Below are 15268 nucleotides of genomic sequence, written 5' to 3'. Positions count from 1 at the left end.
AGAACTCCTTCTGATGGCCAGACCAGGCTCCAGCCGTGCAGAGACCCAGCCACAGCGAGAGCCCCCCCTCCAAGCCCCGCTGCGGGCAGCTCTGTGGACGCAGCACGCACAGGCTCGCCCAAGGACAGCTGCAGAGTCACCGCAGAGGGACACAGAGCCGCGGGAACAATAGCAAATGCACACAGCGAGAGGCACAAACACACACACACACACACACACTGGACTGCTCCCAGCCCGGAGGCGCGCTCTGCTCCTGCCCAGGGACAGCTGGCAGGGCTGATGTGCAACGTGCTGGCATGCGACGCCGGTCCCCACTGATGTCACCTTGTCACCCGCGCTCGGAAAGCATGTGGGGACGCAGCCCCTCGCTACCATGGGAGAAGGGGCTGGCTGGGGACAGCCACTGCTAAGAAGCTACCCCCTCCCCTCAACTTGTCATCCCTCTAATCCGCAGCCCCCCTGGTCCCAATGAGACCACTGCTGCTGCCGCTGCTTGTCCTGTGGGTGCCGCGGCTCCTGGGAACCCTGGCAGAGGTAAGCCCTTGTCTCTTCAACCTCCCCGTTTGTCCGTGCAGGCTCTTGGCTCCAAGCTCGCTGGCGGCGAGGGGCTTTGCATAGTCCTACCCCGCTGAGGAATGACGGCATGTTTCTGGGCTGCCTCTCCAGCCATGCAGCTGCACCAAATTAGAGACGTTCGCAATTACGAGCTGGCTCTTCCCTCCGCTTCCCCCTCTCCTCCCCATGCCCTCTCGCCCCAGCCCCGGGATCGCAGCGGGTTAGTGCTGCCGTGGCTGCACGGCTCCTCGCCCCGGGAATTGGCCAACTGCTATTCCCAGGGGTCCGCAGCCCCTTCGCTCCCCTCCACACGCGCTCCCCAAAGCACCACAGTCGGTGGGGGAGCCAGAAATGAGTCAGCCAGCAGAGCCGAGGGGGAAATAACTAAAGAAAGATGATTGCGCCTCTGTGGCTTGTTGCGGGACAGGGAGTGGGCAGAGACGTTTCCTTTAATGTGGAGGGAACTAGCCTCAACCTAAAGCAGGGCACACCCTGCTCGCGAGCAGACTGTGGGGAGACGGGTGTCCCGCGAGCGTGCTCAGCACCCGCTGCAGTGTGGAGGATGCTGGATGCTCTGGAACAATCATCAGGACAAGCCCTGACTTTGCAGCCTGTGGGGGATGGCAGCTGGACTGGGGTCTGGGGTCCCTCCATCCTCTCCCCTCCATGATCACGGGAAGTGGGGGAGTGCCTGTAGAGGGAATGAGAAAGCCAGGGCTTATCCAGAGCTCCCTCCCTCCCCACATCTTCTCCTTGTGCTCTGGCTGTTTTGGTGGGATGTGGGCATGGCCATGTTGGTCTGCAGTCCCAGGACCCATGCAAAAGGCCAGGGCAGCCCACAAGCTACATCTGCTGAGTCTGTCTCCCTGCCTTGGCTAGGGGAGGGCGATGTCAGCAGTGGCCTGGGCTCTCCTGGGAAAAGGGATCACAGTCCCCAGAGGGTCACAGCCCCCAGATGCCATAACGAGGTGGGACCTGGCCTGGCACAGGGCGTCTCTCCCAGGAGTTCAGCTCAGACCACCTCACCTTGCCCCTCTCTCACTTCTCACCTTCAATCCCCCAGGGCGAGGGATGCAACCGGACATCACGGGCAGGGTTGGAGGGACAGGATGCACCCAGTGATAGAGGTAAGTCAAAGCAAAGACGTTCCCAGGCTATGGAGGGTGGTCTTGGTGCCCGGGGGTGGTGAGGTGAGCAGATGAGTTGGGCCAGGACTCTTGGAGTTGAGAGCAGCTTTGTAAATACTCTCCTTTAGACTTACTGCAGGCTGCAGATCATGGCCAGGGAAGGGGAGGGAGTCAAGCCCATCGTCCTCCAGCAACCAGCCTTATGGGGGGGCAGTGTGAGAGATGGACAAGTCTCCAAGCCTGCTCCTTCTCACGGACTATCAAGTGGGCTCAGCAGCAGCACAGCCATAGGTGCCCTGCACAGAGCCCATGGACTTGGGTGGGCAGGATTGTACTCCATGGGGCAGCCCCACGGCTGTGCCGAGCTGAGGAGAAGCACAGCCACACCCACCCTGCAGCCAGCCAGTGCTGCTGTGTGCTTGGAGCCAGCGCGGTGCCCGCACGGCACTGGCCCATGCCCGTGAAAACTCTTCCAGATGATCTGGGATGTGCACCAGTACAGGCTGGGGGTGACCTGCTGGGAAGCAGCTCTGCAGAGAAGGACCTGGGAGTTCTGAGCCAACAATGTGCCCTTGGGACCAGGAAGGCCAATGGTGTCCTGGGATGCGTGAGGAAGAGTGTGGGCAGCAGGTCGAGGGAGGTTCTCCTCCCCCTCTACACTACCCTGGTGAGGCCACACCTGGAGTAACTGGGTCCAGTTCTGGGCCCCCCAGTTCAAGAAAGACCAGAAACTACTGGAGAGAGTCCAGTGGAGGGGTACGGAGATGGTCAGAGCGCTGGAGCATCTCTGCTACGAGGAGAGGCTGAGGGAGCTGGGGCTGTTCAGCTGGAGAAGAGCAGACTGAGGGGGGATCTTATCAATGCTTACAAATCTCTTAGGGGTGGGTGTCAAGGGGATGGGGCCAGACTCTTCTCAGTGGTGCCCAGTGACAGGACAAGGGACAACGGGCACAAACTGAAACGTGGGAATTTCCATCTCAATATGAGGAAAAACTTCTTTCCTGTGAGGGTGCCAGAGCCCTGGCACAGGCTGCCCAGGGAGGGTGGGGAGTCTCCTTCTCTGGAGATATTCAAACCCGCCTGGATGCGACCCTGTGCAACGTGCTCTGGGTGACCCTGCTTTGGCAGGGGGTGGGGCTGGATAATCTCCAGAGGTCCCTTCCAGCCCCAACCAGTCTGTGGGTCTGTGATTCTGTGATCTTCAGGCACCAGTCAGGGCATGAGGTGTGCCTGGATGGGGCTTTCTGTGATGTGGTTAGTGGAGCTTATCTATGGGGACGTGAGCAGTGCTGTGATCATAGGCCTCAGGGCTGACAGGTGCCTCTGGCCCGTGTTAGATGTTAGTACATTTGTACTGCAGAGGTGAAGAAGATGATTGCCAAGTGACAGATGGAGGCAGGCAATGCAGTCTGTTGGAAACGTGAGAGAAGCAGACAAACATGGGTGGAGAACTTGTACCTTCATGAGATAAGAGCAAGCCCGCAGTGAAAAACCATCCCTGTTTGAACTCCACAAAGGGAGTTCCACTGACTCCACTGACAGCAAGGGGAGCCCAGGGCAGCTGGCCCAGGTGTAGACACCAGACCCATGGACACCTAACTACATTCAGATAACCCTTCCTGAGCAGTCTGTTCCTCAATCTGCCCTTGAACTGCTCAGGGATGGCACTGAGAAGGCCTTTCCCAAGGGGACTACGGGCTCCTCTTCTATGTTCATCTAACTTCCCCGGTTTCCTTTGCACTCATCTGCTGAGTGAAGGTCTCAGCATGGCAGCAGGCCCCAAACAACAGCGTTGCATGAAACAGAAGTTGCACGTAGTTCTGAAACTGTAGCTTTGTAGGAAGGCCACACACAACACCTGAGTGGTCCCAAAGGTGCCCCTGCCCCTGGGGCTCACCCCACGCTGCTCCTTTTTTGCTGTGTGAAGGCAGCCCCCGGGCAGACCTCTGGGGCAATAGCTGTGCTTGTTTGAAGCTTTCTTGCCACAGCAGATCGCACGTAAGCCTGTTACAACGTGTTGCACGTCGTAAATTTTAAGTGCTAATTATCACACAAACGTCTTATTAGCGCTAGAGCTGCTCTGATGTTTCCCACAGGCTGAAAGCAGCAGAGAGCTCATCGTTCACAGCAAGGCTGGGGTTGGGGACTGCGTGATGATCTGCTGGTGGAGGCATGGGGAGGCAGAGATGGAGCCTGCAAGGGTCACGTTGCCAGCCTAGTCCCAACAGACAGGCTCTGTCTGGCTCTTGTTTGTGTAGGTGGTTCCTGAGCAACTCTGAGGGCAGGGATTCAATAGCAGTTTTGGCCACTGACCCACCAATTAGGCCAAGCCCCATATGCCATTTCCTTGTCCCCAGACGCTCTCCATCTGGATGCCACAGCACTGGCCCTGCAGCCGCAATGTGCTGACCTTGCTGCTGCAGCAAGGCCAAGACAGGGACACACCTCAGCAGAGGGTTGTACAAATCTGGCCCCATATTTCCACCATGTACGTACTGTCCTGCTCTTCCCATGTCATCTCTGCACCGGGCAGGACAGTGGGGAGTCAGTGCCTGGATCTCTCCAAAGGAGCCTTTACCCTCTCCTCTGTCAGAGCCTGCACAGAGACAGAGACTATCGCAGGGAGGATAACGGCCCCACTGTTACATCCATCCTGCTCCCTCACTGGCAACTGTCTTGCCTCTGCAAGAGGGACCCAGAGCCCTTCAACATCTTTTTGGGGGCTCGAACCAACCAAGGTGGTGAGCAATGGATTACACCCAGCCAGGGCAACTTTTCTGCCATAAACCAAGGCTGTCTGGAGAAAGCATGTGATGGCCTGAAGCCTTCAAGTCTTTCTCCAATGGAGGAGATGCTCCGTGCTTAGGAGCATCTCTTTCATGTGGTGCCTTTGACCCCAGTCCATAAGGATTTCTGAACCTTCTTCTTTTTTCCAAAGGCTATTCAGAGCCCTTGGGGTTGGGGGGCCTCACTGAAGTGGGGCAGTGCCCATGGTGGTGGCCTGTGCCAAGGTGTGCAGCAAGAGTGGGTGGTCTGGGGAGCCTGGCCCTGCAGGCTGGCCACCCAGCAGCACCACAGTTCCTGTTGAGGGTTTTGGCTTTGCCTTTGCAGGTTCCCTCCTGAACCTCAGCGTGAGTGACCATGGCCGGTCAGACTCCCTCCTTCTGTCCTGGGATGAGCCGGAGGGGGGTGCCGAGGGATATTCGCTCACCCTCTCCTCCCTGGGGTCAAGCACGCCGCTGCAGAATGGATCTGCTGGACCCAACATCACCAGCTTCTGGTTCCATGGGCTGACCCCTGGCATGCGCTACAAGGTTGAGGTGACAGCCACGCTTGCCTGCATGGAGACCACCAGCCAGACAGTCACAGCACAGACAAGTAAGGGGTTCCCCACAGACTGCAGACTCAAAGGGCCTCAGTGCTCCTACCAGTGATCATCACACTGCTTTGGAGAGTGCAAAGTACAGGTCTGTGTGGAGTCCCATGAGCTCATGGGGAAGTCAGGCCTTTCCTCCCTTCCACAAGGTTTAGGGTCATTCCCTGGACCCCACAGCCCCAGGGGTCATTCCCTCATCCACGTGGAGGGAGGGTCATGCCCCTGCTCCTTGCACGGGTAGGGTTCACGCTATAACCTCTCCTGGAATAACATAACTAATTATGGATCAACCTACGATGTGGACTGCAGAGAGCTGAGGGGTGGAAAATGTCATGCCTGGAGGTCTAGAAAGAGCTACAAGGAAGTAGCATCTGCTCCATGATTTTGGCACATCTCTGTCCATCACTGGCTCAGCCACCAAGCCTTGCTCTATGCCCTCCCTGACTGATGCCAAGGACTGGGGGAAGGGGGCAGGGCTGGGGAGCCCAAAGCTCAGGTGAGGATGGCAGCCCTTGCCTGCATCTCTCTGGAAGGTCCTTGCGTAAATCAGTGCAGTAAATCTCCTAAAAAAGGAGAGTAGAGCTGGAGGGGTGTGTTGGCCAGCAGAAGGAATGGTGTCAGCAGTGGTGGCTGCAGGGAGCAGGGGCTGGTGCTCACGGGAAGGCCGGTGGCAGGACCCACAGGGCCAGCAGGAACAGAGGACCTGGCAGCATGTGAGCTCACTTGGTGTGTTGTCCCTGACTGAGCCTCCCTGCCCAGGTCAGAGTCACAGTGCAGAGACTGATCCAAAGGGGATGGTGCAGCCCACACAACCCATGCGAGACTGGTGAGATGGCAGGGAGGTGATGGGGCTGTGCTTGGGGGACTGGGCCCTGTGGAGCTGGCTGGCAGGACCTCACCAGGTGAAGGCACTGTCCCACCAGCCCTTGAGCAACCTGGCAGGTCAGGCATCACCAGGCAACCAGCCAACACTGTCTGTGCCATGTCCCATGCAGGTCCTTCACCGGTCCGCAACCTGAGCCTGAGCAGCAGCGGGAGCTCTGCCGTGCTGCACGCCTCCTGGGTGCACGGCCATGGGCAGCGAGACGGCTACCACCTTGCCCTCTACCACAGCGACTCCCAGACGCTCGTGAGAAATGCGTCTGTCCTGCCCAACGCCTCCACGTTCCTGTTTGACGGGTTGCTGGCTGGCAGCGAGTACGCCTTGAAGGTCAGCACGCTGGCTGGATCCAGCCAGGCGAGCACCAGTATCCACCAGTGGACAGGTAGGGAGTGATGGGTGTGCCTGCCCTAGAGGGAAAGGGTGGGAGAAAGGGTTTGGCAGGAGGGATGTGACACACGTGCCGGCTGGGCTGGCAGAGACGGGGAGGAGGTCTCCAGTCTCGGGATGGGGAGTTTGTGCAGTATAGGGAACAGCTGGGAGATTTTAATGTCCCCACTGTAAGCCCAGTGTGCTGGGCCAAGGGGAAAACCTCACACCTCAGTCATGCCTTGCAGGACCCGTAGCTTGTGTTTGTGTGCTCTGTGTCCCCACGGGAGAAGGTCAATCTGGGGATCCTGGCGAAAGATCTTGGCTGGTGGGAGCTGCAGAAATGTTGCATTACCCAGGCTGCCACCCGCTCTGTCCTGCAGCCTGAAAGAGTGTGGGGAGGGTGATGTGGACCTCAAGAGCCCCTCAGCCTGCCTGGGAAGTGACATGGGAGAGACATCCCTCAGCAGACCCCTGCCAGACCTTCAGCCCCCATGCCAGCATAGAGAGCAGCTGTGGGTGTAGGAGACCCTGGGGAGAGAGCAGGGTCCAGGGATCTCCAACCCCAGTGCTGAACCTTGCTGCCTCCTGCTTTTCCCCTCAGCTCCCTCCATCCCCACCCAGCTGAGTCTCAGCCCAAGCTCAAGCACCAGCCTCGTCGCCTCCTGGGCGGGTGCTGCGGGGGCTGCCTGGCTGCACCTCGCGCTCCACAACCTCCTCACCCAGACGGTGACCATGACTCTGTCAGCCAGGAGGGGCCTCACCAGCTATACCTTCCAGCATCTCCAGCCCGGCACCCAGTACTGGCTGGGGCTGAGTGCCACGGCCGGACCCTGCACCCTGGAGGGGCCCAATGCCACCGCTTGGACATGTGAGTGTGATGGCCAGGGATGGGGGTGGACCTCGGTGGCCCTGGCTTTCTCCCTGTCTCTGAATCCAAACATCTCCTGCCAGAGCCCTGGGTGCAGAGGGCAATTCTTCTGCCTGGACCTGGCCAAAAGCCACTGCAGGACCTGGCTCTGGGGCACTACGATAGTGGGCCCAGTGAGTCTCCTGGGCAGGAGAATTCCCAGTCCTGTCCTGCTTCTCCCTGGGATGCACTGGGATCAGTGTGTGGCCTCTCCCTGAGGAGGAGGCTGGAAAGGCAGCAGATCCCACTGGTGTTCAGTGCAGCTGGGCCAGGCTCTCACATGCCTCAGAGCTGTCCAAGGGCAGTAGAGAAAACAGGGGGCCAGGGGGTAGCAGTTTAGCTGGTTTGAACTGAAGGTTTCTGGAAGGAAATGGATCTTTGGTCCTCTTTGATTGCTGCCAAGGATATGTATTTTGGTAGCACCTGATAACCTCATCCTGGTGGATGTTCTTAATGTGCTGGGTGCTGTGCAAACACAGCCAAGGAAGCCAGCCTCTGGCAGGTCAAGAAATTGAAGGTAGCCCTCCCAGACCCCAGCTAGTTGCGCCACTCAACCCAACTTCCTCCACCTTCTGGTCTCAGGCTGACAAGGGCCCTGAGAGAGAGTGACTTCCCCCACCACAGTCCTGGTTTGCGGCCGACACCATGTCCATAGCACTGCAAACAGCTCTGGCCCCAGACTTGCTCTCCCAGATATTCACAGAAAAACTGGGGGGGAAGTGGAGGGGGCAAGCCTAGCCTCTTGGACAGAGCAAGACTCATGCTGAATGCTCAGAAAGTGTTGGCCCTCTCTAGTGAGGAGCAACAAATTATGGAGGTGCCAAGCTGCAAACTCAGGGCTGTTGTGGCCAGTGACTCGTCCCGGCCCTGGGCAGAGGCACTGGTCAGGTGGACACTGGAAGGACCTGGGTGCCACCAGGCTCACAAAGAGTCTCCAGCTCTTTCCTGCTCCTCCCGCCAGTCTGGGAAGCTGGAGCCTGCTCACTGCTGACTCTGCAGCTGGGATTTTGGAAGACCTCCACACCCCCAGCTGGTTTGTTTCTGCTATGAAGTGAGTCTGACTCGATCCTTGCTGTTGCCGTCTTCGGCTCTGACCTACCCGACTGAACAAAACTGCCTGGTGCCAGACGCACGAGCCAGGGGCGTCTGGCCAGGAGGTCGGTCCAGGCCAGTTCCTGGGAATATCAGCAAGCTCATGATGGGACACGAATGGAGAGGAGAGGGACTTTCAGGAATTTCCCAGCAGGGCTGCCAGCTTTGTCTGGGCTCTGCTAGACCAGGAATGGTTGTGCTAGGGAGTGGAGACAGCACGATCCAAAAGGATGTCTAAGGCTGGATGTAAAGCTGCAGATAAGGAAGCAGGGAAAGAGACTCAGGGGTGTACAGGGTCCAGAGCACCCCATAATCCTGACACACACAATCCCATTCCCTTCCCTTCCAGACCCCCTGAGCCCAGGCAATGTGACCCTGCGCAGCGCAGAGGAGCAGAGCTCCTTGCAGGCTCGCTGGACCACCCCAGCTGGAGAGAGGGACTTCTACCTGGTGACACTGCAGGAGGGAGAGGATGGTGCTCCGACGAGGAACATCTCAGTCGACGGAGACAACAGTCATGTCACCTTCCACGGGCTGAGCCCTGGGAAGCAATACTCTGTCCAGGTGACGGCAGTGGCCGGGCCTTACCGGGCATCAGCCCGCAGCGCAGCAGCCTGGACACGTAAGAGAAAGCCTGAGCATGCCCTTTCGAGGCCATTTCCCTCTGATGGAGGGGTTGATGCCCAGAGGGAGGCTGGTGGGATGGGGAGGGGGATTGTGGCAGGGGCAGAGAAGGGGCTGTGTGGTGCAGTGACACCTGGTCTCAGGAGCAGACTGTGGGGCAGAGCGGCAAAATCTGCTGCTCCACAGTTCCTCGTGAGGGTGGACTCGGAGGTCCTTGGCAGACTTGTGCCAGGTAGTGTCAGGCATGAATCAACACCAGGTCCTACTCAGTAACCTTTGGATTCAGTGTTGGGCGGGCTTCAAGACAGCTTCCCCTCCCTCTGCTCACAGCAGCTGGTTTGGTGGGTAGTGAAGCACCCCCCGTCCCCCCAGAGCAGCATCTCCCTGTGCCCCATCCCTCCTGGGTGGCTCATGGAGCCACTGTTGGTGCTGTCCCAGAGCTGTTTTGGAGATTTAAACAGTGAGGGGAGGCACTCTCAGCCTCCCCGGTGCAAAGAGCAGTAAAAGGCTCTCCCTGCAGCCCTGGCTGTGGTGTTTGGTGGGGAAACTGCTGGAGTACGGTGACAGCAACGTGGCTGCCTGATGCACTGCCCCGCACAGTGACATGCACATCCTTGTCCCTTGCAGAGCCGTTAGCACCATCTGGTGTGAGCCTGTCCAGCCAGGGGAGCCCCTACAGCCTGCTAGCCAGCTGGGAGGAGGCAATGGGAGAGGGCTACGTGCTGGCCCTCAGCCCCATGGAGCATCCCGTGAAGAACAGCTCGCTGCTCAGAGGTGTCACCAACTTCACCTACGAGGGCCTCCGCCCTGGGACTCTCTACAGCTTTGAGGTCAGCACCGTGGCTGGCCCTTACACATCCTCACCCCGGCGCATCACCAACTGGACATGTGAGTGCCACAGCCCTCACCGCAGCCAGCCCTGGCGTTCCCACTGGATCTTGCCCTTCCCTGCTGTGTCGTGCCTCAGGGCGTGTGATAGCACAGGTCTTCTGCAGCTTCATGCAATAAAAGGGCAAAAGGCTCAGGAGGAGAGCAGAGGTGCTGCTGGATGTGTCTGACCCTGGTCTGTATGCCAATCGCCCGGCACAAGGGTCAGCAGAGCTCAGTGCCCTCCTCCTCCTCCCTCGGGCCACCCTCCCGTGGCACTGCTCAGGCTGCACCTGCCTGGAACCCCCTCCTCCAGACCATCCCACCCACCACCTCCTTCAGCACCAGAGCAGTCCTCTCTTACCATGCCAGTTTGAACTCTGTGCTGGCCCAGTCCCTGCCAGACTGGTGTGTGGGTGTCAGCAGGGGTAACGGTGGTCTGCTCAGACCTCACGGTGGCCAGAGCACCTGGATATGGGTTTTCCCAGGGAAAAGGCTCCAGCCCCAGCACATTTGTGGTTGCACTTTCGCCTGGTGACCCCAGTCTGGGTGCAGCTGTGACTCTAGACCTTTCCTTTCCCAGATCCTTTGCCCCTGGAGCAGCTGACCCTCAGCAATAAGGGCCACAGCACCTCTCTGCAAGCGTCCTGGAGAGCAGCTCCCACTGGCAGCACCAGCTACACAGGCACCCTCTGGGAAACCAAATCCCAGGAGTGGGTCAGGAACGTGACTGTGGGGAACAACTGGACGAATGTCACCTTTGAGGACCTGGTCCCTGGGCGACAGTATACACTGGAGATGGCTGCTATGGCTGGACCTTACAGAGCCCCTGTGCGATCCGCCACAGACTGGACGTGTGAGTGTGATACCCCTGCATCAACCCTACTGCAAATTGCAGCCACAGCCTGCCAACGAGAGCAGAAAGCTCATGGCATGGAAGCAAGGCAGAGTGTGGACCATGTATGGGGAGGCAGGGGAACTAGGGGGAGGGATGCATACAGACAGAGTGGAAGGACAATCAGAGACACATTCAGCCAGGTTGGAAGTAAAAGGGTCTTCAGTGCAGGAGAAACCCGTCACTGAACAGAAAACGTTTCCAAATGTCACCCAGCAGGAAAGGTGGGGACCTGCTCCCATGTTTATTGCGGAGCAGAAGCTCAGGTTGTTCTGGGGTTTGACATGCCAGGGCTGATTTCTGACCTGAGCCCACCAGGGACAGGCGGTGGACGGTGCCCAGGATGAGTGCGTGCAGGCCCCCACTCCACACTGTAGCAGCTCCACCATGACTGCCCCTCACTGCCTGGATGTCTCCTCTCTCTCAGACCCCCTGGCTCCGGCCGGCGTGACCCTGACCAACACCCGACGCCCGCTGGGACTCTCTGCCTTCTGGGACAAAGCTGCTGGCGATGTGGACCGGTTCCACCTCCAGCTTTACAGCAAGAGCCATCCAGCGCAGAGGAACATCTCAGTGGGGCCAAACACCCACAACTTCACGTTCCTGGGGCTGTCCCCTGGCACTCAATACTTCCTGAAGGTGACCGTCCTCGCTGGCCCATACAGATCCTCATCACACTTTGCCACCGAGTGGACATGTGAGTGAGAAGTGTTCCCAGCTTCCTGCAGGGACGGGGCATCCTGGCACTGCCTGCAAGACTGCAGTGACATGGGAGTGTCTTGGCGGAGGGAGGGCTCTGGTGAGACCTGCATGCTCCCTGCCCCAGGAATCAGAGCGCGTGTCATGAGTTAGGTGCTGTGTGCTGGCTTCTGAGCCCCAAAAGACCCTTTTCTCCAGCTCAGGCTTTCCCCAGTCAAGCTGAACCTTCTGCCTAGACCACTCTTGATCTCAAGGCCAGTCTGGGACTGGTGGGGGAGGGATGTGAGTGAGGGAGCACAGAGACCTGTATGGGCTTGCTCCCTCGCTGTCCATGGAGCAGAGCAGCCCACTGGGGAGCTGAGTGCTATCTTCTCAGTACAGCACCTGCCTGCTAGCAGCACCCGGGGGACATGCATGGGCAACTTGCACATCCTCCAGGACAACAGGGGAGCTGGCAGTCAGCTGCCACCACTTCTCCTTTAGCCCTGTGCTGAGGTGCAGGCTGTGTCCTGGCTTTTCCAGTTGCTTTCCTCCACCATCTTATGGCTCTCCATGCTGTGTTTCCCCCTAGATCCACTGTCTCTGGCTAACGTGAGTGTTCAGCCTGGCCGGAGACCCCAGGAGCTACACGTGAGCTGGGTGGAATCAGGCGGTGGCAGAAACCACTTGGTACAGCTTTCAGTGGCTGAGTCCCTGTCCGTCATCAGGAATGTGTCTGTCCCCCGTGGAGTCACCCAGCTTGATCTGGAGGGACTGGTGCCAGGGTCCCGATACCGCGTGGAGATCATTTCTCAGGCTGGGCCTCACCGCGTCTCCTCCCAGACTGCAATCAGCTACACTGGTAGGAGCACAGCTCCTCTGTACCCATCCCCATCCCTGGTACCCGGCCTGGATCTGGCCTGGCAAGGGGCTGGGGACCAAGAGGGGGGGTCCTAGGGCTGTTCTGCAGAAGACCATGTCCCTGCAGCCCCACTGGTGCCTGTCTCCTACTCAAGATGCTGGCTCTCTTGTTGGAACCCTCATGCATCCTGAGCCCCACAGCGCAATGGGTCATGCTGTGAGCCTGCCCCAGCACTTTGGGACAAGGGGGTCTCAGGCCGTGGTAGTGATGCACCGTTACCACCTGGGACACAGGGAGCAGCTTTGATCTGGGAACAACCCGCTGCTCTCAGCAGTCTTTTGACAGCATGTTAGATGCTCACAGTCCCACAGCTCCCAGCTTCATTTCCAAGCTAGAGTCAGTCCTGAGCATCCCAGGTTTGTCCCCTGTAACGCTGTTTCTCTCCCGCAGTCCCGCTACCTCCTCTTTCCCTGTCGGCACGCCCTGTCAGCACTGCCTGGGCTCTGGCCGTGCACTGGGAGACCCCTCCTGGGCAGAGGGATGGATACCTGCTCAGCGTGCACGAGGAGGGCTCTTCTGCACCAGCAAGGAACCTGGAAGCAGGGAAGGACAGCACCAATGTCACCCTGGCACAGCTGGAACCAGGAACTTGCTACCTTGTTGGGATCTGGGCAGTAGCTGGACCCTTCCGCTCCCTCCCCAAGAACGTCACTGGCTGCACAGGTGAGCATCCATACAGGTGAGCATACATGCATGGGTGGGAGCACTGCGAGGAGCTCCAGAATGGGATGGGGATCAATGTTGGCATCCAGGGAGAGGAGAGGAGGGCACCTTGGCCTGGTTCCCAGTGATGCTGGCATGCAGTCATCTCCTGCCTCTTGCAGCCTTCTTGTACCACGTGGGCACAGAGAGCTTGCTGGCCCTGATGGCTGCCTGGGGAAAGCAAGACTCCTCCTCAGAGATGGCTGCATGTTCAGAACTGGATCTTTTTCTCTCTGACTCATGTGTCTGTCTTTCCTTGCAGTTCCCGCTGCACCGACAAACCTGAGCCTTACCAACCCAGGCAGCTCCTCAGAGCTTCACACGTACTGGAACAAGCCCCCTGGCAGGAGGGACCACTACCGCGTTATTCTCTATAGCCTCAGCACCCAGAGCAGGGATCGGGTCCAGACCTTGAGTCCAGATGCCCAGAACATCACCTGGACTCACTTGGAGGCAGGCAGCAGGTTTGCTGTGCAGGTCACTGCTGTGAAAGGCTTGTTCGAAGCCTCCTCCACCAACATCACCCAATGGACACGTGAGTCTGATGGGCTGAGTTGGACACAGCACTCCACTGTGCCCCAGAGCCTCCATATGAGCCTTGCAGAGCACCCACAGCCACCTTCCCCATCCCAAACCATCCCTGCTGTGACCCCCCAGCTTCTACACAGTTGTCCCACCTTTCTGCTCACTGTCCTCACTCCTTCCCTGACACAGAGCAAATCTCCCCTACCCACCTCAAAGGCTCTGGATATCTCCCTTGCCATGTCCAGCTGCAAACCCTGGGGATATTGCTCTGTCACGTGCACTGCCTGCCCAGTTGTCCCCATGCATCTCTCTGGGAGGATGTCTGGTGGCCAGCCTGCCCACTGCCCAGTGGGAGCTGGGGGCTGGAGTCCAGCACTGCCAGAGCACGAGGAACCACTGGGCAAAGCAGCAGGCTCACAGCACTGAGCAGCGAGCTGTGGCACGCGGGGGCTGACTGTCTCCCTGTTGCTTTGCAGATCCCTTGGCCCCCACCAACCTCACCCTGGGCAGCCCCTCTGCCTCCACACTGCAGGCCTCCTGGGCAGCAACGGGGCGAGAAGCAGAAGGCTACGTGGTAGATGTCTATGACACAGACTCTAGCAGTCGTGTTGGGCGCAGGGTGCTGGGTGGGGATGCCAGGAGTCACATCTTCAGGAACCTGAGCCCTGGCACGTACTACAGCGTGGCAGTGAGGGCCACAGCCGGGCCCTTCCACACCAGCACCCCCAACCTCACCCACTGCACACGTGAGTATGATGCTCTCCTTGCAGCCAGGTGTCCTTCATCAGACCTTCCCCTTCCCGGTTCAAATCAGAGGCCATACTGGTGCAGCCAGATCCTGCCTTCCTCTCCCACTCACACAAGCACCCAGTGCTCATGCCCTGCTGGATGCAGCATGGGGAGGCTGTGCATGACCCTGTGGCCTAGCCACCCGTGTCCCTGGTAGCCGTCCACAGGGTCAGGCAGCACCAAGGAGGAGGCAGATGCCACAGAGTCAAGGGCAAAGCCAGCCCTTGGGACCTTGCAGGGCTGACCTACCTCCTGCAGCACAGGCTTGGCACAGACGTGGAGCATCTCCTTTCCCACAGCCCAGATGTGGCTCCTGGCAGTGAATTGTGTTTCCTCCCCAGGTCCGCTGCCCCCCGTCGCCGTGCGCTTGCTGAGCACAGGGCACCCCGACAGGCTGAGCACATCCTGGGGAGCTGCGACGGGGGGGCGAGACGGCTACACACTGACCCTGTACCACACGCGGCTGGGCACTGTGGCAGCTACAGCCTCACTCAGCAGAGACACCCACAACTTCACCTTCATGGGCCTGACCCCAGGATACAGGTATTCCCTGGAAGCCAGTGCCACGGCTGGACCATACCAGGCAGCAGCACCCAACATCAGTGGCTGGACACGTGAGTGCCCGGAGGAGTGTCCCCTGCAGATGGGGGTGGGAGATGTTGCACCACGGGGCAGTCCCGAGGAGGGCTGGGAGGTTTACAGGGGACCTGGTGCCTTTGGAGATGTGCACACACATGTGCATGGGTGCAACACACAGCACTTAGTGCAGGGGCACACTGTTACCCTCGTGGGCACATGGATGTCCAACTGTAGACTTGCACAAGTACATGCTGATGACATGCAGGGTTGCCCAGCTATGCCCACGTGGGGACATCCCCCTGCTCGTGCTGCCCCATGTCCCTGTATATAGGAGCACTCACAGCCTCGCTGAGTCTCCTCCAGCAGGTAGAAACCACA

At 59.0% G+C, this 15268-nt stretch overlaps 1 protein-coding gene across 1 annotated transcript in view; it reads left to right on the top strand.

Annotated features, from left to right (window-relative positions):
• Window positions 1–468: 468 nt before the first annotated feature.
• LOC137674152 (receptor-type tyrosine-protein phosphatase V-like) overlaps window positions 469–15268 on the top strand; it is a 36445-nt gene continuing 21645 nt past the window's right edge. The window contains exons 1-14 of the mRNA XM_068419333.1: window positions 469–534; window positions 1619–1682; window positions 4794–5060; window positions 6054–6323; window positions 6912–7178; window positions 8659–8931; window positions 9561–9821; window positions 10384–10656; window positions 11123–11392; window positions 11966–12235; window positions 12686–12958; window positions 13260–13532; window positions 13999–14268; window positions 14653–14925. Coding sequence (XP_068275434.1) covers window positions 469–534; window positions 1619–1682; window positions 4794–5060; window positions 6054–6323; window positions 6912–7178; window positions 8659–8931; window positions 9561–9821; window positions 10384–10656; window positions 11123–11392; window positions 11966–12235; window positions 12686–12958; window positions 13260–13532; window positions 13999–14268; window positions 14653–14925 — 3370 coding nt within the window. The remainder of the gene's footprint in view (window positions 535–1618; window positions 1683–4793; window positions 5061–6053; window positions 6324–6911; window positions 7179–8658; window positions 8932–9560; window positions 9822–10383; window positions 10657–11122; window positions 11393–11965; window positions 12236–12685; window positions 12959–13259; window positions 13533–13998; window positions 14269–14652; window positions 14926–15268) is intronic.

This window comes from Nyctibius grandis, chromosome 27, assembly GCF_013368605.1.
Source record: "Nyctibius grandis isolate bNycGra1 chromosome 27, bNycGra1.pri, whole genome shotgun sequence".
NCBI lineage: Eukaryota > Metazoa > Chordata > Aves > Nyctibiiformes > Nyctibiidae > Nyctibius > Nyctibius grandis.
The sequence above is the reverse complement of the archived record's forward strand: the minus strand, read 5'-3'. Positions and strand labels throughout refer to the sequence as shown.